The 23,697-nt window shown below is 40.2% G+C and overlaps 1 protein-coding gene across 22 annotated transcripts in view; it reads right to left on the bottom strand.

Annotated features, from left to right (window-relative positions):
- The window catches only part of FIP1L1 (factor interacting with PAPOLA and CPSF1), a 78,304-nt gene that overhangs the window by 38,772 nt on the left and 15,835 nt on the right, over positions 1-23,697 (bottom strand). For 18 of the 22 annotated variants that reach the window (XM_068974865.1, XM_068974867.1, XM_068974866.1 and 15 more), the window contains one exon: positions 20,078-20,187. In XM_068974865.1, the coding sequence (XP_068830966.1) occupies positions 20,078-20,187 (110 nt within the window). The remainder of the gene's footprint in view (positions 1-20,077; positions 20,188-23,697) is intronic. The other 4 variants (XM_068974868.1, XM_068974879.1, XM_068974882.1 and 1 more) reach the window with 1 other exon arrangement.

Genomic DNA, 23,697 nt, shown 5'->3' with positions numbered 1-23,697 from the left:
AGAAACCCAAGCAGGTTTAAATATTTTAGTAATTCTACATGGTAATGGAATTTTTATTATTCCTCTTACAAGAGTTTGAATTGGTTTAAAAGAATTATGACATTGGAAAAAAGCTTAAAAAAAGAACTTCAGTTCAGTCGCTCAGTCGTGTCCAACTCTGTGACCCCAAGAACCGCAGCATGGCAGGCCTCTCTGTCCAATACCAACTCCTGGAGTCCACCCAAACCTATGTCCATTGACTCAATGCCACCCAACCATCTCATCCTCTGTCGCCCCCTTCTCCTCCTGCCCTCAATTTTTCCCAGCATCAGGGTCTTTTCATATGAGTCAGCTCTTCGCATCTGGTGGCCAAAGTATTGGGAGTTTCAGCTTCAACATCAGTCCTTCCATTGAACACCCAGGACTGATCTCCTTTAGGATGGACTAGTTGGATCTCCTTGCAGTCCAAGGGACTCTCAAGAGTCTTCTCCAACACCAAAGTTAAAAGCATCAATTCTTCAGCACTCAACTTTCTTTACAGTCCAACTCTCACATCCATACATGACCACCGGAAAAACCATAACCTTGACCAGACAGACCTTTGTGGACAAAGTAATATCTCTACTGTTTAATATGCTAAGTTGGTCATAACTTTCCTTCCAAGGAGTAAGTGTCTTTTAATTTCATGGCTGCAATCCCTTAGAAGAAACGGAGTAGCCATCATAGTCAACAAGAGTCCAAAATGCAGTACATGGATGCAATCTCAAAAATAACAGAATGATCTCTGTTCGTTTCCAAGGCAAACCATTCAATATCATGGTAATCGAAGTCTATGCCCCAACCAGTAACACTGAAGAAGCTGAATGGTTCTATGAAGACCTATAAGACCTTCTAGAACTAACACTCGCAAAAGATGTCCTTTTCATTACAGACGCCTGGAATGCAAAAACAGGAAGTCAAGACACACCTGGAGTAACAGGCAAATTTGGCTTTGGAATGCAGAATGAAGCAGGGCAAAGACTAATAGAGTTCTGCCAAGAGAACGCATTGGTCATTGCAAATACCCTCTTCCAACAACCCAAGAGAAGACTCTACACATGGATGTCACTAGATGGTCAACACTGAAATCAGACTGATTATTGTTAGGGACCAAACGACAGGCTCTAGGACCTGAGTCATGTTTACCAAAAAGAGACAGGATATGCGCTCATCCTGCCTGGCCAATCATGTAATGCCAGCTACTCCTGTAACTGAGACAAAGAACTGCCTGTATATAAGCCGCCATACTCCTTTGTTCGGGGCTCTTGTCAGATTCCCTTGTGTGGGATGAGACTTGGGCCCTAGTGCGCTAGGAATAAACAAACTCCCTTCTTGCGTTTGCAATACTGTGGTGGACTTGCTCTCTCGGTCGGTTCGGAGATACGGGCTCGGAGCATAACTTCTGGGGGCTCGTCTGGGATCTCCGTCCCGCCAGGGAGGACAACTCTCCTGGTAGAAGGGAGTAACCTCGTTAGGAGATAAGAGCTCTGAGCACTGGTGCTAACGTTGCAAAAGCCCAGATTAAGTCCGGGGCCCAGTATCGTACTGGGGAGGCATCTGGCTGTAAAGTGCAGAGGCAACTCCAGCGTAAGGCCGGGGCCTAGTTTCGTGCTGGGGAGGCAGCTGGCTCTGGTTACTGGATTAAGTCCAGCGTAAGGCCGGGGCCCAGTTTCGTGCTGGGGAGGCAGCTGGCTCTGGTTACTGGATTAAGTCCAGCGTAAGGCCGGGGCCCAGTTTCGTGCTGGGGAGGCGGCTGGCTCTGTGAACATCCTGCAGGTAAGATTGAGTGCATTGTCGGTGGCCACCTTGCGTCTGTTATCTGTTTGTCTATTTGTGGTGTCTGCGTTGCTCTTTGTGTGCTCTGTTGGCTCCCAGTGTACTTTTCTGTGATCATGGGACAAACAACTTCTACTCCTTTATCTCTTGTGATTAACCACTTCTCTGATTTCAAGTCTAGAGCACAGAATCTATCATTGCTGGTGAAGAAAAGCAAGTTAGTAACTTTTTGTTCTGCCGAGTGGCCTGCTTTTGATGTCAGCTGGCCACGAGAAGGCACCTTCAGCCTGCCTATTTGAGCGGTCAGAGAGAAGGTGCTCGCCCCCTACCCTTCGGGACACCCAGCCAGACCAAACTCCATACATTTTGGTCTGACAGGACCTGGTGGAAAACCCCCTGGCCTGGCTAAAACCTTTTGTTTTTCAGCCCCTCACTTCCCTTCCCTCTTCCCCGCCCTTGCTTCCACAGGTTCCACAGGTTTCATCGGGAGAAGCCAGAAAGAAAACCAAGCCTTCAGCTCCTCCCAGAAAAAGGGGCCCCGCCTAGGAAACTCGGGAAAAGGCGAAGAAAAAAAAAAAAAAATGGCCAGCATAGCGGAAGAAGACCAGGAGGTTCCCTCCTCCACCATTCATGCGTTTCCGGTCTGGGCGGGGCCAGCCAGAGAGGGTGGAGAACGGACATATCAGTATTGGCCCTTCTCCACTAGTGATTTGTACAATTAAAAAACCCAGACGCCCTCCTTCTCTGAAAAACCGCAGGGTCTAATTGATCTTTTAGAGTCTATCCTGTTTACTCACAATCCCACTTGGGATGATTGTCAGCAACTGTTACAGGTACTTTTTACTACAGAGGAGCGCGAACGGATCCTGTCAGAAGCCCGGAAAAATGTGCCAGGGGTGGATGGGAGGCCCACAATACAGCCTAACCTCATCGAGGAGGGGTTCCCCTTGGTGCGACCCAACTGGGACTTCGAACGCGCTGAAGGTAAGGAGCCATCTCCGAGTGTACCGTCAGACTCTCATGGCTGGCCTTAGAGCGGCCGCCAGAAAGCCAACTAATTTGGCCAAAATAAATTCAGTGAGACAAGAGCCAAATGAGAGCCCAGCAGCCTTCCTGAAAAGGATAATGGAAGCTTTTAGACAGTATAACCCTATGGACCCACAGGCAGATGAGTCACGAGCGGCAGTTATGTTAGCACTTGTAAATCAAGCAGCCCCCGATATTAGAAAAAAGTTACAAAAGATAGAGAGGTTAAGTGAACAATCCTTGCAAGATCTAGTGAGGGCAGCCGAGAGAGTTTTTAATCATAGAGAGAGCCCAGAAGAGAGAGAGGACCGCATTAAAAGAAAAAAAAAAAAATTCAGAGCTAAAAAAAAACCATAAAAATCAAAAAGACCTGGCCCAGATATTTTTTGCTGGGGTTAAAAACAAAAACAGGTTCCAGAAAGGAAAAAAATTGGACTCAAAAACTGAAGAAAAAATGACAAAGCGTAAGCTTGAGAAAAACCAATGTGCGTTTTGTAAAGAGTTTGGACATTGGAAAGATAAATGCCCCAAGAAAAATCTAAAAGAGGGGCCCAAGGACCCCAAGAACGAGACTCCCTCTCCAGACAGTCATATCCTCTACGCGGGTGAGGATAGCGACTAGGGGGGGTCAGGGCTCGAAGCCCCTCCCTGAGTCCTGGGTAACTATAAATGTGGAGGGGAAACCGGTTGGCTTCATGGTGGACACGGGAGCCCAATACTCAATCTTAAACCAAAAAGATGGACCCATGTCTAAAAAAAAGTAGCTGGGTGCAGGGAGCAACCAGGACTAAACGATATGGATGGACTACAAAACGGCATGTGAACCTGGGGGCCCACCAGGTAACCCATTCTTTTCTGGTGATACCTGAGTGTCCAGTGCCCTTGTTGGAAAGAGATTTACCGTCTAAAGTGAATGCCCAAATTCATTTCGACCACGGACAAGTGTCGGTTTTAGATGGGACCGGACATCCTCTTCAGGTCCTCTGTCTGGCATTAAAAGATGAATACAGACTCTACTTGCCAGAGGCCCCAGCGACAATAAGCCCCGAAGTACAACCATGGGTTCAAAGATACCCTCAGGCCTGGGCTGAAACAGCAGGAATGGGACTGGCCAAACAGAGGGCCCCTATCATTGTGGAAATGAAAGCCAGTGCTTCCCCGGTGAGGGTACGGCAGTATCCCATGAGTCAAGAGGCTCGACAAAAAATTACTCCTCATATACAATGCCTCATAGACGCTGGGGTCCTAAAAAGGTGCCGGTTCCCATGGAACACTCCCCTGTTGCCTGTGAAAAACCCTGGAGGAACTGATTTTAGACCGGTTCAAGATCTACGAGAAGTCAACAAACGGGTGAATGATATTCATCCTATGGTTCCTAACCCTTATACATTGCTAAGCAACTTGCCTCCAAACTACATTTGGTACACTGTTTTAGATTTAAAAGATGCCTTTTTCAGTTTGCCTCTTGCCCCCGCAAGCCAAGAGATCTTTGCCTTCGAATGGCAGGAAGACGGTGGTCAGACCCCTGTGCAGCTGACATGGACTCGCTTACCACAGGGTTTCAAAAACTCGCCCACGTTATTTAATGAGGCCCTGGACGAAGACCTCCACGAGTATCGGGTTGAACACCCTACCATTGTTTTATTACAATATGTTAATGACCTTATGCTGGCAGCGGCTACAAAAAAAGAGTGCCAAGAGGCAACAGATGACCTTCTCCAAACCTTGGGGACTTTAGGTTACAGGGCCAGTGCCAAAAAGGCCCAGATTGCCAAGGAAGAGGTTACATACCTCGGTTATAAGATAAAACAGGGCAGAGGTGGCTAACACAGGCTATAAAAAAAAACCATCCTCCAGATCCCTGAGCCAGCTAACCCTAGACAAGTGAGAAAATTTCTGGGAACGGTGGGATATTGCCAGTTATGGATCTTGGGGTTTGCAGAAAAGGCCAGGCCCCTACATGAAGGGACCAAAGAAAACAAGGACTGGGAATGGACTGAGCCAATGAAAGAGGCCTTCCAAGAGCTCAGGCGAGCCTTGCTAGAAGCTCCTGCCCTTGCCCTCCCTGATCCATCTAAGCCTTTCCAATTATTTGTAGATAAAAAGCGGGGGATAAAAAAAGGGGTACTAACACAGAGATGGGGACCATGGAAGCGACCTGTAGCTTACCTTTCCAAGAGACTGGACCCAGTGGCAGCCGGATGGCCACCTTGCCTCCATATCATCGCGGCCACCGTGCACTTAGTCCACGATGCTGATAAACTGACTTATGGACAGAGACTCTTGGTCTACACTCCTCATGCCATAGAGAGAGTTTTAAAGCAACCCCCAGGTAAATGGATTTCTAATGCCCGCTTGACGCACTACCAGGCCTTGCTACTTAACACCCCACGGATTCATTTCCAAATGCCCTGCACTCTAAATCCGGCCACTCTTTTGCCCAATCCGGAGGAAAATAGCCCCCTCCATGATTGTGATGAAATACTGGCCGGGGTAACAGCAATGCGAAAAGACTTAACCGATACTCCACTGGGTAACAGTGAGCTAAAATGGTTCACAGATGGCAGCACTTATATAAAAGATGGACAGAGATGGGCAGGAGCCGCAGTAGTAGACTCTAGACAGACGATATGGGCAGAGGCCCTTCCCCCAGATACCTCAGCACAAAAGGCAGAGTTAATTGCCCTGATTCAAGCATTAGAGAGAGCCAAAGAAAAAAAAATAACTATTTTCACTGACAGTCGCTATGCTTTTGGCACGGTACACATCCAGGGCCGAACATATCGGAAACGGGGGTTTTTGACAGCTAAAAAAAAAAAAATTAAAAACTTGCCTGAAATCCGTAGACTTTTAGAGGCTGTACAGATGCCTCAGGCTGTGTCAACAGTACACGTACCTGGACATCAGAAGGGTGACAGCCCCACGGCACGAGGGAATCGTGCCGCAGACCTGGCAGCTCAAAAAGCAGCTAATGAAGATTTCATCACCCCTGTGTTGGCGATCGGACTTCCACCTCCAGGTATAGAAACTCTGCCCCCAACCCCTGAGTATTCATCCACAGACCTTGCTTGGATCCAAAAACACACCAACCTTCAAAAAGATAAAGATGGATGGTACCAAGACTCAGACGGCTACCTGATACTCCCTGCTCAGTTGGGACGGCAACTATGTGAGCATTTGCACTTGTCTACTCATCTGGGAGAAAAGAAGACTCTGATGCTCTTTCAAACTGCGCGCCTGCGATTTCCCCGGCACCAGACAACTGTAAAGAACATAGTGCATTCTTGTAAGGCGTGTCAACAGATAAGGCCAGGAAAAGGACAACATGCAGGACTGAGGTATCGGGGAGAAGGACCAGGGCAACACTGGAAAATAGATTTCACCGAGGTAAGGCCAAGGCAAGTATGGCTACCGGTACTTGTTAGTATTGGTGGATACCTTCTCAGGGTGGGTGGAGGCTTTTCCTACAAAGGGAGAAACCGCGATGATAGTGGCAAAAAAGATTTAAAAAAAAATAGTTCCCAGGTTTGGCCTGCCAGTGACCATCGGCTCTGATAATGGACCTGCTTTTGTGAGTCAAATAGTTCAGAGCCTTGCCCTAGCCCTGGGGACTAAATGGAAGTTACATTGTGAATACAGTCCACAGAGCTCAAGGCAAGTAAAAAGAACGAATCGGATTCTAAAAAAAACTTTAAATTGGCTATAGAGACTGGTGGGGATTGGGTGACCCTCCTTCCCTTCGCCCTCTTCCGTGCGCATAATACTCCTTATCAACTTAATCTGACCCCATTTGAAATTCTGTATGGGAGACCTCCCCCTGTATGTCAGACCTCCCCCTGTATGTCCAATATTTAAAGGGAAGAAACTACCGCCTCCCGCCTCCCACGTTGGGGCAATTCCAAGAGGCCTTGATGGCCTTAAGCAAGGTGCACTCTCGTGTCTGGAAACTGCTCCGGGAAATACATGTGGGTCAAAATAAGGGAACTATTCCCTCACATGACATTGGCCCAGGAGACTGGGTATGGGTCAAAAGGCACCAAACCAAGGCACTAGAACCCAAATGGAAGGGTCCTTATGTTGTTCTTCTTACCACCCCAACTGCCCTAAAGGTCGACGGTATTGGGCCTTGGGTGCATTGCAACCACGTACGCCCAGCTGCTTCAGCAGAGCAGGAAGACGCTAAAAAAAAATGGAAAGCATCTCTGCACCCGTCCAACCCCCTGAGGCTAAAGCTTCGAAGGCGCCAACAGGACCAGGACAACTCGGCTGGGCCGTCTTGTGGATGACCCAGTTACTCTGCTCCGGAGTTGCCAGCGTGAACCCGCATCAACCCGTCAAAATCACCTAAACACTGCAAAACAGACTAACACGTGAGATGCTTAACTCCACCACCGCAATACATCCACCAAATACTTGGTGGCCAGACTTATACTTTGACCTTAAGCCGTTGGTAAATATACCCTGGAAGAGGAGCAAGCTCCGAAATCATTCATTCTGGGCATGTCCAGGTGCGCCCAGGCATAACTAAAAGATCTATGGGGAGATACAGGGGGGACTCTGTGCTGCCCTATAAAAAAAAAAAGGTGTTGTTTTTATGCTGATCACACAAAATTAGTTAAAAAATTTATGGCCAAAATAAGAGAGGGACTAGCCCAATGTAAACGAGAACGTGAGGCTCAACAAAGATGGTTTGAGTCTTGGTTTCAACAATCCCCTTGGTTGACCACCCTAATCTCCACCTTGCTGGGACCCCTGCTAATACTTTTACTAATGCTTACCTTTGGCCCATGTATTATCAATAGACTTGTAGCCTTTGTAAAAAAAATGCATAAATACAGTACAGCTGTTTGTGCTTCGACAACAATATCAAACTGTGTCTCAGGACCGAGAGGAAGATTCCTCTATATGATCTAAGGACAGGGGGGAATGTTAGGGACCAAACGACGGGTTCTAGAACCTGAGTCATGTTTACCAAAAAGAGACAGGATATGCGCTCATCCTGCCTGGCCAATCATGTAACGCCAGCCACTCCTGTAACTGAGACAAAGAACTGCCTGTATATAAGCCGCCATACTCCTTTGTTCGGGGCTCTTGTCAGATTCCCTTGTGTGGGATGAGACTTGGGCCCTAGTGCGCTAGGAATAAACAAACTCCCTTCTTGCGTTTGCAATACTGTGGTGGACTTGCTCTCTCAGTCGGTTCGGAGATACGGGCTCGGAGCATAACAATTATATTCTTTGCAGCCAAAGATGGAGAAGCTCTATACACTCAGCAAAAACAAGACTGGGAGCTGACTGTGACTCAGATCATGAACTCCTTATTGCCAAATTGAGACTTAAACTGAAGAAAGTAGGGAATGCCACTAGACCATTCAGGTATGACCTAAATCAAATCCCTTATGACTATACAGTGGAAGTGAGAAATAGATTTAAGGGACTAGATTTGATAGACAGAGTGCCTGATGAACTATGGACGGAGGTTCATGACACTGTACAAGAGACAGGAATCAAGACCATCCCCAAGGAAAAGAAATGCAAAAAAGCAAAATGGCTGTCTGAGGAGGCCTTACAAATAGCAGTGAAAAGAAGGGAAGTGAAAAGCAAAGGAAAAAAGGAAAGATATAAGCATCTGAATGCAGAGTTCCAAAGAAGAGCAAGGAGAGATAAGAAAGCCTTCCTCAGCAATCAATGAAAAGAAATAGAGGAAAACAATAGAATGGGAAAGACTAGAGATCTCTTCAAGAAAATTAGAGATAACAAGGGAACATTTCATGCAAAGATGAGTTCAATAAAGGACAGAAATGGTATGAACTCAACAGAAGCAGAAGATATCAAGAAGAGCTGGCAAAAATACACAGAAGAACTGTACAAAAAAGTTCTTCACAACCAAGATAATCACGATGGTGTGATCACTCACACTCACCTAGAGCCAGACATCCTGGAATGTGAAGTCAAGTGGGCCTTAGGAAGCATCATTACAAACAAACCTAGTGGAGGTGATGGAATTCCAGTTGAACTATTTCAAATACTGAAAGATGATGCTATGAAAGTGCTACACTCAATATGCCAGCAAATTTGGAAAACTCAGCAGTGGCCACAGGACTGGAAAAGGTCAGTTTTCATTCCAATCCCAAAGAAAGGCAATGCCAAAGAATGCTCAAATTACCACACCAATTGCACTCATCTCACATGCTAGTAAAGTAATGTTCAAAATTCTCCAAGCCAGGCTTCAGCAATACATGAACCTTGAACTTCCAGATGTTCAAGCTGGTTTTAGAAAAGGCAGAGGAATCAGAGATTAAATTGCCAACATCCGCTGGATCATCGAAAAAGCAAGAGAATTCCAGAAAAACATCTATTTCTGCTTTCTTGACTATGCCAAAGCCTTTGACTGTGTGGATCACAATCAACTGTGGAAAATTCTGAAAGAGATGGGAATACCAGACCACCTGACCTGCCTCTTGAGAAACCTATATGCAGGTCAGGAAGGAACGGTTAGAACTAGGCATGGAACAACAGACTGGTTCCAAATAGGAAAAGGAGTACGTCAAGGCTGTATATTGTCACCCTGCTTATTTAACTTATATGTAGAGTACATCATGAGAAATGCTGGGCTGGAGGAAGCACAGCTGGAATCAAGATTGCTGGGAGAAATATCAATAACCTCAGACATGCAGATGATACCACCCTTATGGCAGAAAGTGAAGAAGAACTAAAAAGCCTCTTGATGAAAGTGAAAGAGAAGAGTGAAAAAGTTGGCTCAAAGCTCAACATTCAGAAAACGAAGATCATGGCATCACTTGATGGCAAATAGATGGGAAAACAACTTAGAATTTGCAACTAATAAACTAAAAGGAGCACAGTTTAAAATTTAAAATGGAAACAAAATACAGAAATAAACTGAACACTGGGATAAGATTATAGCAATCATCTGTAATGCCAATTCTAATTTTCTGTGTTCATTAAACAACTTCATTCTTCTCAGTAACTGGCTTTACAAGAGTAACAAATCTGAATGAACAAAACAAACTAGACTCTATACTAGACTGTATTATTCTTTACAGTGTGCTTGAAGAGTTAAAAAAAAAAAGTAAAAACACAGTACTATATAAATTAAGAGTAACATGGTGAGAAAAGTCTGTGTCTCCAAATACAGTAATTTATGAAATGGATTTCAACCATTGTACAACTGATCTCATATAGACCTAAGGAATGCTTCAAAAATAACTCCCCATTTCTCAATTACATTCATTATAAGAGCTGGAATCTCATTTTCTATCTTCTGCTCTAAGACAGTATGTGCAGCTTTCAGCTACAGTTTTTACTTTTAATTTTCAAAAGCACAAAATACTCACTGAAAATACAGTGTCAAAATTCCTAATAACTACCCCCTGACATTAACCACAAAATCAGAACAGGAGTTTTCTAAGTTACCAAAACCATTTTTTTGGGGGTGGGGGGAGAAGGCGAAGTGTGGGGAGAGTTATACAATCTAAGTACTGAGATGTATCACTTTCAAATTAAAGAACTAATATCTTCCTTATAAAATGGCCAATTTATTTCAAGAAATAAACTGACATCAAAAGAAAAACTAAGTTAAAAATTATAAGTCAAATGATTTATATAAAAGAAACTTCAGATGCTAAAACAGTAGCAGTAAAAGCAACAAATATAAAGTTTAAAGTTACATTAAAATGAAACTTATGAAAGTCAACTTTCCTGACCCGCAGCATTTGAAGGTGAAAAAACAGGGATTCTTGCCCTGGCTCTGCCTCTTACTTAGCCATCAATCTGGGCAAATTCCCTAATTTCTCAAATCTCCTCTTCCATGTAAACCAGGGACTAGCCAGAAAATAAATAATTCAGGGCTTTTTCAGATAAAATAGTCCAGCCCCATCATTTTACAATCATGGAAACAGAGTCCTAGACATTTAAGGAAACTATCCTAAATTAACATAAGGGCAAACCCAAATATAATATCCAAATCCAATGTCCATGACATGAAACTGCTCTAAGTTTAAGAAAGCAGTCATTCTCTTTCTACTAATATGGCTACTGATTCATTATCAATAGTAGAATGATGAACACAATGCTCTATTGTCTGGCCCTTTGGGGATCAGTAAATAGGCCCTCCATGTTGCTGGCCAGATTAAATATAAATCCAAGTGTTTCTTTATACACTATAATAATAAAGTTAATTATTATTTAGAAATTGTATTATTAACACTGCTATTAAATTTTGAGTTCCACAGAAATATTAAAAGTGAAGACTCAAACAGCACTCCACACCTGTCACATCTAACTTTTCTTCATTCAAAACAAATCTTGAAATTTTCTATTGGTTCTTTAAGGAGAACTGCAGCTTTAAAAACTAAGATCCCTGGTTCCCATGGTTAAGAATCTACCTGCCAATGCAGGGGACACAGGTTCGATCCCTGGTCCAGGAAGATTCCACATGCCCTGGGGCAACTAACCACATGAGCCACAACTACTGAAGCCTGCTTGCCTTAGAGCCCATACTCCACAAGAGAAGCCAATACAATGAGAAGCTCGCACACCACAACTAGAGACTAACCCCTGCTGCCCACAACTAGAGACAAGCTTCGCACAGTAACAAAGATCCAGAGCAGACAAAAATAAAACATATATTAATTAGTTTAAAACCTAAGATCAGCATAATATAAGACATCTGCAAAAATATCAATGAGGATCCCTTTAAAGTAACAGTCATGAATGCAAACTGTCATTCTATAACCTATTAAAATAATATATGCAACTTGAGGCTATTCTAAGGCTATAAATATATTTTGGTCTGCATCAATTATCATTTGGATATTTACTGAAAAGTCAGAATATTTTTGACTTTCAGATGAATACCCTTTTGAGAATGAGTAAGCTTATTTTCTCTTAAGAAATTTTATCAAAGCAAGTTGACTAGAAAATTCTTACTTCTCACAGGGAATATATAATGGAGACCCCCAAAGAAAAGAAATCGAAGAAATAAAATTTAGACATGTTTCCTCCTTTTACTTTTCTTTTAGGTGCTATGACCAAAACATCTGATCATAATTTATATATTTAAGTCTGTAAGTGAAAGTAATTAAAAGCACACTAATACAGCATCAAGTTGCCCAGGAAAAAAGCTTTAAATTATTTAACAATAATGACACACAAAATACACCCCCATATACTATCACCTTGTTTAACACTTCAAATGATAAATTAGGAAGGTTCTTAGTTTGTATTACTAGTCAAGCAAAGTATAATTTCTTAGACTGATGAGTGCTGGCAATGTACCTTCATACCCTAACATATTTGCTTCTCATTACATCCCTCAGTCTAGAAATTATTACTCCCGTTTTACAGACTCAAGAGTTTACAATATCCATCCAAGACTGTATGCTTTGTAAATTTAAGATTTTGAACACAAACCAAAATTTTATGGAGAATGGATATGAGAAATAAGCAAAGAAACAATAGGGAGATAATATTTCCAAAGACACCTGGTAGACTCACCTAAAAGAAAGGCGGGTTTATGCACTGTAGTTGGAAATAAAGATTGAAAAGATTCAGCGGTGTCCAATTTTAAAAAGGTCCTAAAGACTGAAAAGGTCAATTTTCATTCCAATCCAAAGAGGGGCAATGCCAAAGAATGTTCAAACAACTGCACTCATTTCATATGCTAGCAAGGTAATGTGCAAAATCCTTCAAGTTAGGCTTCAGCAGTACAAGAACAAAGAACTTCCAGTAGTACAAGCTGTGTTTAGAAAAGACAGAGGTACCAGAGGCCAAACTGCCAACATCTGTTGGATCATAGGAAAAGCAATGGAATTCCAAAAATACATCTACTTCTGCTTCACTGACTACACTACAGCCACTGACTGTGTGGATCACAACAAACTGTGGAAAATTCTGAGAGAGGGGAATTCCAGACCACCTTACCTGTCGCCTGAGGAAGCTCTACGCAGGACAAGAAGCAACAGTTAGAACTGGACACAGAAGAACGGACTAGTTCAAAATTCGGAAAGGAGTACATCAAAGCTGTATATTGTCACCCTGCTCCATGCAGAGCACATCATGCAAAATGCTGGGCTGGATGAATCACAAGTTGGAATCAAGATTGTCCAGAGAAATATCAACAACCTCTGCCATGCAGATACCATCCTAATGGCAGAAAGCGAAGAGGAACTAAAGAGTCTCTTGATGAGGGTAAAACAGTGAAAGCTGGCTTAAAACTCAACATTCAAAAAACTAAGAGCATGGCATCTGGTGTCATCACTTCATGGCAAATATTAAGGGGAAAAAGTGCAAAGGGTGATAGATTTTATTTTCCTGGGCTCCAGAATCACTGCAGATGGTGACTGCAGCCATGAAATTAAAAGACAGTTGCTCCTTGGTAGGAAAGCTATGACAAACCTAGAAAGTGTATTAAAAAGCAGTGACATCACTTTGCTGTATATTAGTCTATATAGCCAAAGCTATGGATTTTCCAGTAGTCATGTACAGATGTGAGAGTTAAGACTATAAAGAAAGCTGAGTGCCGAAGAATTGATACTTTCAAATTGTGGTGCTGGGAAGACTCTTTTGAGAGTTCCTTGGACTGCAAGGAGACCAAACCAGTCAATCCTGAAGGAAATCAGTCCTGAACATTCACTGGAAGGACTGATGCTGAAGCTCCAATACTCTGATGCCACTTGATGCAAAGAGCTGACTCATTGGGAAAGATTCTGATGCTGGGAAAGATTGAAGGCAGGAGGAGAAGGGGATGACAGAGGTTGAGATGGTTGGATGGCATCACTGACTCAATGGACAGTGATGATGAATTTGCTCAATGAATTTGAGCAAACTCCAGGAGATAGTGAAGGACAGGAAAGTCTGGTGTGCTGCAGTCCATGGGGTTGCAAAGTGCCAGCCACAACTTAGTGACTGAACAACAACAAAGATTGACTCAGAGGGCTAAATTTTATTTCAGATAGTGAAAAGCACCCAGGGTTTTTTTGAAAAATAATTATAGTTGGTCAAAGTAAAATTCTAAAGAAAGCTAATTTTATCTTGTGTGTTTAACTACTTCATTCCTGCCGACCCTTTAAAAATAAGATACTCTTTTAAAGCAACAGGAAAAATATATATTTATAATTACACATCTGCTTATTTATATAATAAAAAACAGGAAGAACAAAAAAAACTATATGAAATGAAACTTTTTATTGACAGAAATGAAAAAAACTGTGACAAGAGTAACTATACTTTTAGATAGCCTTGCCTGTGGAACTATGTTAAATGTTCTGAACATGTAGAAAAAAATTACTAAGTGTGGAGAAGAAATGCTAATACTGAATAGCAACAAACAGTGAATCAAATTATCTTTTAAATGATTAATAAGATGCAATACGAAATAAGGAAAGAGGAGTAGAATCTGTGCTTTCAAACTGGAAGTAAATGAAACATGACTTTGTGACTAAAATTTTATAAAAATAATGTACATACAGCAATTTCATATCAAAAATGCTAAATTTTTCCTAGCTCTGAGTGCTGAAAAGGACTAGAAAGACTGTAACACCTCAACAGCAATGAGATGATTAGTGCCAAGACTGTGGTTTCTAACGACCATTTCCAACTAAAAAGCATCAGGATCCCTTCAAGATTTGGTTGCTTCTATGGAAGGGACAGGGAAAGTACAAGACTAAAACATCTAGGAGTACCAGAAAATATCAGTTCAGTTCAGTGGCTCAGTCGTGTCCAACTCTTTGCGACCCCATGAATCGCAGCACGCCAGGCCTCCCTGTCCATCAACAACTCCCAGAGTTCACTCAAACTCACGTCCATTGAGTCAGTGATGCCATCCAGCCATCTCATCCTCTGTTGTCCCCTTTTCCTCCTGCCCCCAATCCCTCCCAGCATCAGGGTCTTTTCCAATGAGTCAACCCTATACATGAGGTGGCCAAAGTACTGGAGTTTCAGCTTTGGCATCATTCCTTCCAAAGAACACCCAGGACTGATCTCCTTTAGAATGGACTGGTTGGATCTCCTTGGAATCCAAGGGACTCTCAAGAGTCTTCTCCAACACCACAGTTCAAAAGCATCAATTCTTCGGCACTCAGCTTAGAAAATATAGAAATCATCAAAAAAAGAGATGGTGGGGACATGTCAAGAGGTCATAGGAGCCGATTTAAAGAAGCTCCCACTGACTAAATTTGGAATAATTTGAGAATTAGTATGAATTACAGTGTGTGTGTGGTATCCACACAAACTAATAAGCCATATTAATGTCACACATACTCTCTCAAGCATATAAAATAAAAATTGCATCTAATGATAAATAAATGAGGGAGGTAGGAAAACTCATTTTTAAAGTAGAATGCCAACTAAAATGTAAGAGGAATAACAGATGATAACTATTTTTAAGTAATAACTGACTAAATAATCATAATTGAACACTGAAATTCTTGGACAAGTTCAAAGACAGAATATTGATGCAGTCTCCTCACAGATCACTTATTTAGACAGTAAATTTGTAGAAACCCAAAGGACACCACCACAACAAAGTAATAAAGTTATCACCGCTAATAATAAGACAAACTGACATAAGCACCTATAGAGTAACTCAATGAGAAGAACAGAGCATTCATTATCTAGGTAGAAGTCCTGTCCAAAAGGCAAAACCTAAACCTAATAATACAGAAATATCAGACAAAACCAGATTGAAGGATGATTTACAAAATAACCAGATAGAACTCTTCCAAGAGTTAACGTCAACAAACCCAAAGAACGCTTATACTGTCCTAGATCAAAGAAGAATAGACACAAAAGAATTAATTGTAATGAATAATATTAGACTGAACCCTAAATCCAGGAGGAAAGAAAAGAATTATCAGATATTATTGAAATATAGTAATCAGCAAAATTTATTGGTTATATACTAAAGTACTGATTCATTATTAGATGTTTTGGCTTTGATAACTGTTCTCTGTAATTATGGAACACAATGTCCTTGTTCTTAGGAATATACATTGAAGTAGTCAAGGAAAAAGCACATAATGTCTATAATTAGCATTCAAATGGTTCAGGAAAAAATATTTCTGAGAAATTATAAAGCAAACATGGCACAAAGTTAATAATTAGTGAATCTGAGTGAACTGTGTATAATACTTTTCCTGTACCTCTGTTAAGTCCCTTCAGTCGTGTCCGACTCTGTGCGACCCCATAGACAGCAGCCCACCAGGCTCCCCCGTCCCTGGGATTCTCCAGGCAAGAACACTGGAGTGGGTTGCCATTTCCTTCTCCAATGTATGAAAGTGAAAAGTGAAAGGGAAGTTGCTCAGTCGTGTCCGACTCTTTGCGACCCCATGGACTGCAGCCCACCAGGCTCCTCCGTCCATGGGATTTTCCAGGCAAGAGTACTGGAGTGGGGTGCCATCGCCTTCTCTGTGCACCTCTTCATAGGTCTAAATTTTTGTTAATACTAAAAAATGAAAACAATAAATTAGGGGGCACAACAGGGGCTTCTGGTTGTAATGGTAATATTCTGTTTCCTGTTCTATATGAAAACTTTTAAAAACTAAGCAAAACATTCTGATATGTTCAATATTAACATTTTATTTAATTATGTCAATTTGCTGGGCAGTACAGAAAGTCAGAAATCCAACATTTCTACTGATAAAGTACAAAGAACCATTAAAAAATAATTTCTATGCAAACATTCTATCAGTCACCTATATGTTAATAAAATAATCTAAGATTTTAAAAAAAGAAATAGTGACTACATCAGTAGTACACCTCATTACTGCTACATACTTGCTATGCAGTCTCTATTATGACTTAAAAGACATTCACTGTCTTCTCCCTAAAGTCAATAGAAGCTTACTTTCAAAAACATCTAATTTCTATAAGTACAGAGAAAAAAACAGATACACTTTGTACATATATAAGAATAAGAAACAAATATTTATTTAGAGGAATACTTCACAGTGGCTGAAAAATATCCTTTTGATCAAGTGGAGATGAATCCCAAAAACAAATTTTTCTAATGAGCAATGAATACTGTTCTCTGTATCCTTCCAAAAGTGAGAGCATTGACATGTTGGGTTTGTTTCCACACGCTGTGGTGGTAGTTACCCACTCTTCAGTAGTAGTGATGAATCAGCTAATTCTTCCAATCATTTTTTTACATCCTTTGCAGTGTGTCATATCCACCAGGGTCCCTTTATCACTCCTTGGATCCATGATTCATCATCACGATCATGCTCTTAAGTACACTCTCACCTTCCTTGCCCTCTCTATATCCCTTTGTCATACATGTCTGGTAAAACTTCAACTCCTGCTAAATCCAACTCCAGCCACTCTTCCTGAACACACGAACACCTGACAATGGCAAGAGGAACACACCCAGACAAGCTGACTGGTCTCACTTCAACTTATGGCCATCAACCTCAAGAACAGTTTGGAATGTAGGGTCTCTCTTCCTGTGTCACCAATTTTTCACTCTTCTAACTCATTCCTATCAGCATATAGTAGTGCTGTGCTTTCTCCCATCTAGGGGGAAAAAAAGCCCTCACTTGACCCCACATTTCCCTCCAGGTAACTGCCTAGCAATCCTACTTCTTTTCCCTAGTTTATTTATACACCCTCTAAATAACTATTTCATATCATCTCCTCTCCCCTCAAATATTCAATACTCCCTTCCATTATTTTCGCTTTTACCAGATAAATCTGCATCCTATGCTGCTGGGAAAAACTGAAGCCATCAGAAAGAGAACTTTCAGTTGTTCCCATCACCACTAACTATCCACGCCCCTCCCCCTTCACCCCACCCCCGACACCTTCACTGAACCCTGGCCCCCCTCCTATTGCTGTTTAGTCTGTAGGTTGTGTCTGACTCTTTTGTGACCCCATGGACTGTAGCTCACCTGGTTCCCCTGCCCATGGGATTTAACAGGCAAGAATACTGGAGTGGGCTGCTGTTTCCTATTCCAGGGGATCTTCCCAACCCAGGGATAAAACTTGTGTCTCCTGCATTGGCAGAAGGATTCTTTACCACTGAGCCACCAGGAAAGCTCTCCTTTCGCCTATTACAATGAGTAAAATTGTCTCCACTTCTCCGTAAGGTTAAATCCTTCACTGGCACACTACATCCACAAGCTCTGACCTTAAGGACATTGCTTTAATAACGGTACTTTCTCTTTTCTTACATCATTAATTTTCCCTTCTAGTAACTCATTCTCGTAAGTATAAAAACATGTTATAATTCCATTTTGGCAAAAGCAAACAAACAGAAATCTCCTCCCAACCCCACATTTCCCTCTAGATACTGTCAAAAGTATCCCACATTTCCCTCCATATACCCTCAAAAGGAGAACAAAAAACCTCAAAAAAAAAGGTTCATTCTAATCCCTCGTCCTAGTTGTCTCATTGTAATTCCTTCCCTCCTGTTGTCTCCTGAATCCATTCCAAAAATTCTTCCTAAAATCTTCATTTTACACCACTTTAAAATGATTCTGGTCAGAATCACCACAATTTTTGCATTCTAAAATCTCAAAGTCAGCCCCAGTCCTGTTATTCCTGGTCACTCAATATTATTTGATAGTTAAACACTCCTCCAACATTAAAATACATCCTTTTTAAGATGTACCACTACCACACCACCTTGGTCCAGTTTACCATTATCTTTGCTAGATAATTGCTGCAGCCTCCTAACTGGTCTCCCAATTACTGCCCTTAATCACTCTGTAATCTCGGCTTAATAAAGCAATTAAATTGAGACTTTAAAAACCAAAATCAGATTACTTCATTCCCCTGCTCAAAATCTGATGGAGATTCCCCATATATTTCATGTATAGGAAAAGTCAAAACCCTTATAATGGCACAATGTCCTACATAATTTGATCCAAATTTTTAAAGCAGGGTGGGGCAGTGGTGCTTCAGTTAGAAGTGGGCAAAATACAGAAAAACTGCTATTGACTTTTAAAAGTTCAATTAGTTTAATCATGATAATGACATCTAAAAATAATTATTATGTATACACTGCTATTCTAAACACCTTCAATAAATTAATCCATTTAATATCCACTGAGGGTATTACTGTAATATTATTACTGCATTTTATAGACCAAGAAATGAAAAAACAAGACCAGGGGATGTACCCAAGAACACACAGCTTGTAAGTAATACAGCCAGAAACTGAACCAAAAGTCTGGCCCTGGAGTCCAAGCTCTTACACCATTCTATAGTGTAGACCACCACAAACTCAAAGAATGAAAGTTAGTCTCATGTAAAATATGAAAAAATCAAAATAATACTATATATTAAAAGAACCAATATTCCTCACTTATCATACTTCTTAAACAAACATTTTATGAGATTGTATTGTTTAAAAAACCTTATTCAGAAACATCCACAACTTGTAACTGTTAAGCTGAGAAAAGACAGTCAAAATCTGAGATGGCTTTATGACCTTTAATTTTTGCTGAAAGTTTTAAAATTTTATGTTAGAGCTTCTTACCGTCATACAGTATGAAATATCATAGTGACAAAACCAGTAAAGTATATGAAATAAGTAACACAAAAGGTAAATGATCTGGCTGAGAACTAGTCACAACTGAGTTATTGTCTTGTTTCAGGCTCACAGAAATAACTGATTTAATTCATCTTTATCTAACCCAAGATTAACCTACTAACATCCAACTTCCCTAGTTTTGGCCTACCCTTTATCATTTTCCTGGTAACAGGCTAATCACGTGTTATGCCTAAGTTAAAAGGACATTTACCAAAATATTTGCCTCCAACAATTGGTACTCTATGGAACTTAAAGTTAGGTATTATCACGATAAATCAAAGAAAGAGGAGGAAACAGCTTTAATTTTCAAAGATTCCTCAGGCTAAAATTTCTATGTTTTACTAAAATCAGTAAACATCTTTAGATCTGTCGCTCTAGACTTAGGATGTTCAATAATTCTTTATGAAAGAACAATATACACAGAAAACAGCAAGACCACTGTTAATCACCTTTCCCAAATACGAGATTATTGTCTCTTTGTATATACAAATATAACTATACACCATGGTTCATTCCTTGCTCACCTAGATTTTTTAGATGAAATAGCACTCAGAAGAGTTTTTCACAAAGAATTCATTTTGTACTAAAAACCAAACAGAAGGTTCCAGTTTTTTGATGTATCATTCAGAGGTTTCATCCTTCACACAGCACTCAAGGTGAAGAAACCAATGCCTTCAGTAAACTAAACCATCACTGTCTTACTAACCTGCTTGGTGGAAGTCCAGTCTTGAACAAAGAAGGAGGGGAAGTAAACTCCGCTTTTGCAGATGGAAGTGCTGTTTCCTTCTCTGCGTTTCCAGTTCTTCCCTGCTGCACCTTAAAAAAAAGGGTTATTAGCTTGTTTAATGGAACACGGAAAGAAAAAGCGGTAAAGATGTTGACATAAATTCATAATGTTTTATTTCAAATGATATGAAGAATGTTTTGTTGCCAAATATATAATAAATTAAACCTATTTTAGAATAGCATTAAGTGTAAGGCACCAAACATGGATCGTGGGATCAAAATGTTTCCAACTACTAAAAAGTTCAAATTAATGTCACTTCAAGTCCAACAAATTGTAACTCTTAAGGACTTTCATAAACTCCCTCAGATCACTCACTATATATACGTCCAAGATACTTGTTTAATACTCCATGTTTCAGAGTTCAAGAAAGGCCTTGAAGAATTCAGTACACCTAGAAGCTTGAAGTCAGTCATCTGCTTCCTAAATCTTTTTTCTTACTCTTTACATTTGGTTATAAACCAGTAATCTACCTAACTCCATAATTTCTCCCATATTTGCCCATCCTTTGTGCTCCTATCAGATCCTTGAGTATAGTCCAATCATACTCCTTTAGACTGGTGAAAATCTTTATGCTCTTTTGCTTTCATACTCATCTTCCTATCTTAAAATCATCATTAATTTATTAAACTTAAACAAAGTTCAAGCTGACCTGTACTTAAAAAATCTCTACTTTCTTAGGCCCTATTTAAATTCTACTACCCCTGTTCAGTCTAAATTTAGCATCACTCTCCTTCCCCATGAGGCAAAGGCCAAGAGAACTCAAGACACCTTGACTCTGCTATATTCAAACCACTGATTCAACTTCAGACACCATCTGTCTCTCAAATAAACATTATGTGGAACTCATTTTCAAATAAAATATTAATGTTAAATCCTTATATAAGAGATGATGAGGATCAGCACCTAGACAATGAAGATAGAAAGACAAAATAGATTTGAATAGACATGTGACAGGTAAAATTCAGAATGTAGTGACAGGGAAAATAAACATGATTTGTTTGTCAAACATTTATTAAGTATCTACTATGTACCAGAAACTGGGACCATAGAGAGAAATACCACAAAATCCCATACTGTGGGAAAATACGGACACACAAATCATCAGAGCACTGTAACTGTTATGAAAAAAATTAATGGGATAAAAAGATCCTATGAGAGAACAGACAAAGAAATGTGCTGCTCTTCCTGGGGATGTGAAGAATACTCAAAAATGACACAAAGGTCTCAAGTGCACTCCTGAGCACCTAGCTTCCTACCATGTCTAACAAGCATCTCAAACTGATATGGACAAAACAAAGCTACTGACTTCCCTCTATCCGCCAATCTGATTCTCTCCAAGTCTTCCTCCTATGAGTAAACGGCACCATCATCTACCCAGTTGCTTAGTAAAAACAAAAAGAAAAACAAAACCTTAGCAAATAGCCAATACATAGGTACATCCAATATCAACTTTACCTTGACAATATATACCAAATTCAACCACTTATCACTATGTTCACTACTAAAATTCAGGTCAAACCCATCACCACATCTCAACTGTTCTGCTGCATTATCTGGACTCTTTCCTTTGATCTTACCTCTCTAAAACCCATCCTCTGTACAGTCAAAGCAATCTTTGGCATGGACCCTGCCTACCTCCCCAACTTATTTTGACAACAACCAATCACAATGGCCTTTTCTCTTGTTCTTTTTAACAGTAAGTTCCTCCTTAATGTTGCTTCTGCACTAGATGTTCTTTTTGCTTTATAAGATCATCATGACAACCTCCTTGTAATCATTCAAGTATTGTTCAAATATTTCCTTGAAATGGCCAATCCAAGTCTCCATCATGTCATCTCTATCACATTACTGTTTTGTATTTTCTTCACAGAATTTCTCACTAGTATCATTATCTAAAGTCCTCTTATTTATGTTTATTGTCTGCCTGCTGCCACTATAACATAGGATCTTGGAAAACATGGATGTCATCCAGCTCAAGACTATATCCTAAGAGCCTTAACATATTGCCTGGCATGCAGTTAGTGCTCAAATATATTTGCTATTTCAATGGCTTTAGGACTCAGCTTAAATGTCACTAAGGGAAGCCAGCTTGGAGTTTGTAACAACATAATTTTTGCCATGATTTTCTAGTTATCTTTCCCATTAAGTCAGATAATCTCTGAGACCACAAAATCTATGTCTATAAATGTTTATTTCCCCTTTCCACTCGAACCTAAGAAACTTCCTCGCACAGACAATGCTCAATTAAAAACTGGGAAGGAGGGAAAAAAAAAAACTGGGAAGGAGGAAGGGAGAAGGGTTGGAAAGAAGTAGGGGGTGGTGGGAAGAGAGTAAAAATTAGAGTATTTATAATACGGGAAAAAGTGAGAGAAGGTAACAGGAAGACATGGTACATTTTTAACCATGTAAAAATTGCTGTTTCCTAACTTAGTTTTCTTTTCTTGTTAATTTCTTCATAACATAAACAATTCTGAAAATCTTCATTTTAGCAACCCTCCTAATCAACTTGCAATAACACTATCACCTTATCTTCAAATGTTGATTAGCATTAATAGACTCAAAACTTGTTTAGTCAGAACATAATGAGATTACTTTTTCCACATGATCTAATATTTTAAGAAAAGACTATAAAAAAAGAAATAACTCAGACATCGCAACTGATTTTATTAAAAAATTGTCAGATTTTATGTATTCAAAGAAAAGTTGACTGAAGTCTATAACCTTAAGAAGCTATTTACTCAAATTATCAAATTATGCCAAAACTTATTTTGTAAAATTTCCTTCAACTGCCCTTTATAGCATTATTTACAAGCTTAATATTACAAAATAATATCTAAAAATAAATTGTGAAACACCCAAATAAAGGACTATGCAACTATTTATAAAGTGTTATTTATCAAAAAACTTTATTAACCTAGGAAGAGAGCTTATGTTAAGATGAAAAAAGAAAAATAGAAAACCACATAAATTATTACCATTTCGTTTCAACTCACAAAAACAAAAGTATTGCAAAGACAACAAAGTCAGGACTTTGAAAGCAGATGAAAAAAAAAAAAGTAACTGAGCAAACCAAAGAATCTGAATCCTAAGTCAGCAATGAGAAAGCAAAGACATATTGATTTTCACAGCAAGACCTGCAAAGATTCAGGAACTAACAACTCTAGCTCCTAAAATATTTCAACCAGTCAAATATAAACATCAGCCCTCAGACAAATGTCTTCTCTGAAAACTCAGATTTCAAAAACAAAAACCCAAGAAAGCAAAAAGATAAAGACACTGGCCATCAGAGACTGAAAAACGCTTAACTGCAGTCAAGTGTACAGCCAGCAAGCTCTACCCGTATGCACAAACCTCTCAACTGTTTCTTCAGTGGCCCACACTCTCGTCAGTTCATAATGGCCAGGGATCAACAAATACTTGAGAAGAGTCAAAGGCAAAAGCCAGAAACAACAAATTTAAAAGATCAACTTGGAGAAAATAGACTATGCACAAAAAGAAAGCCTAACAAACAATCTACCATTAATATTAAGATATTCTGA

This window comes from Capricornis sumatraensis, chromosome 7 (genome assembly GCF_032405125.1).
Source record: "Capricornis sumatraensis isolate serow.1 chromosome 7, serow.2, whole genome shotgun sequence".
NCBI lineage: Eukaryota > Metazoa > Chordata > Mammalia > Artiodactyla > Bovidae > Capricornis > Capricornis sumatraensis.
The sequence above is the reverse complement of the archived record's forward strand: the minus strand, read 5'-3'. Positions and strand labels throughout refer to the sequence as shown.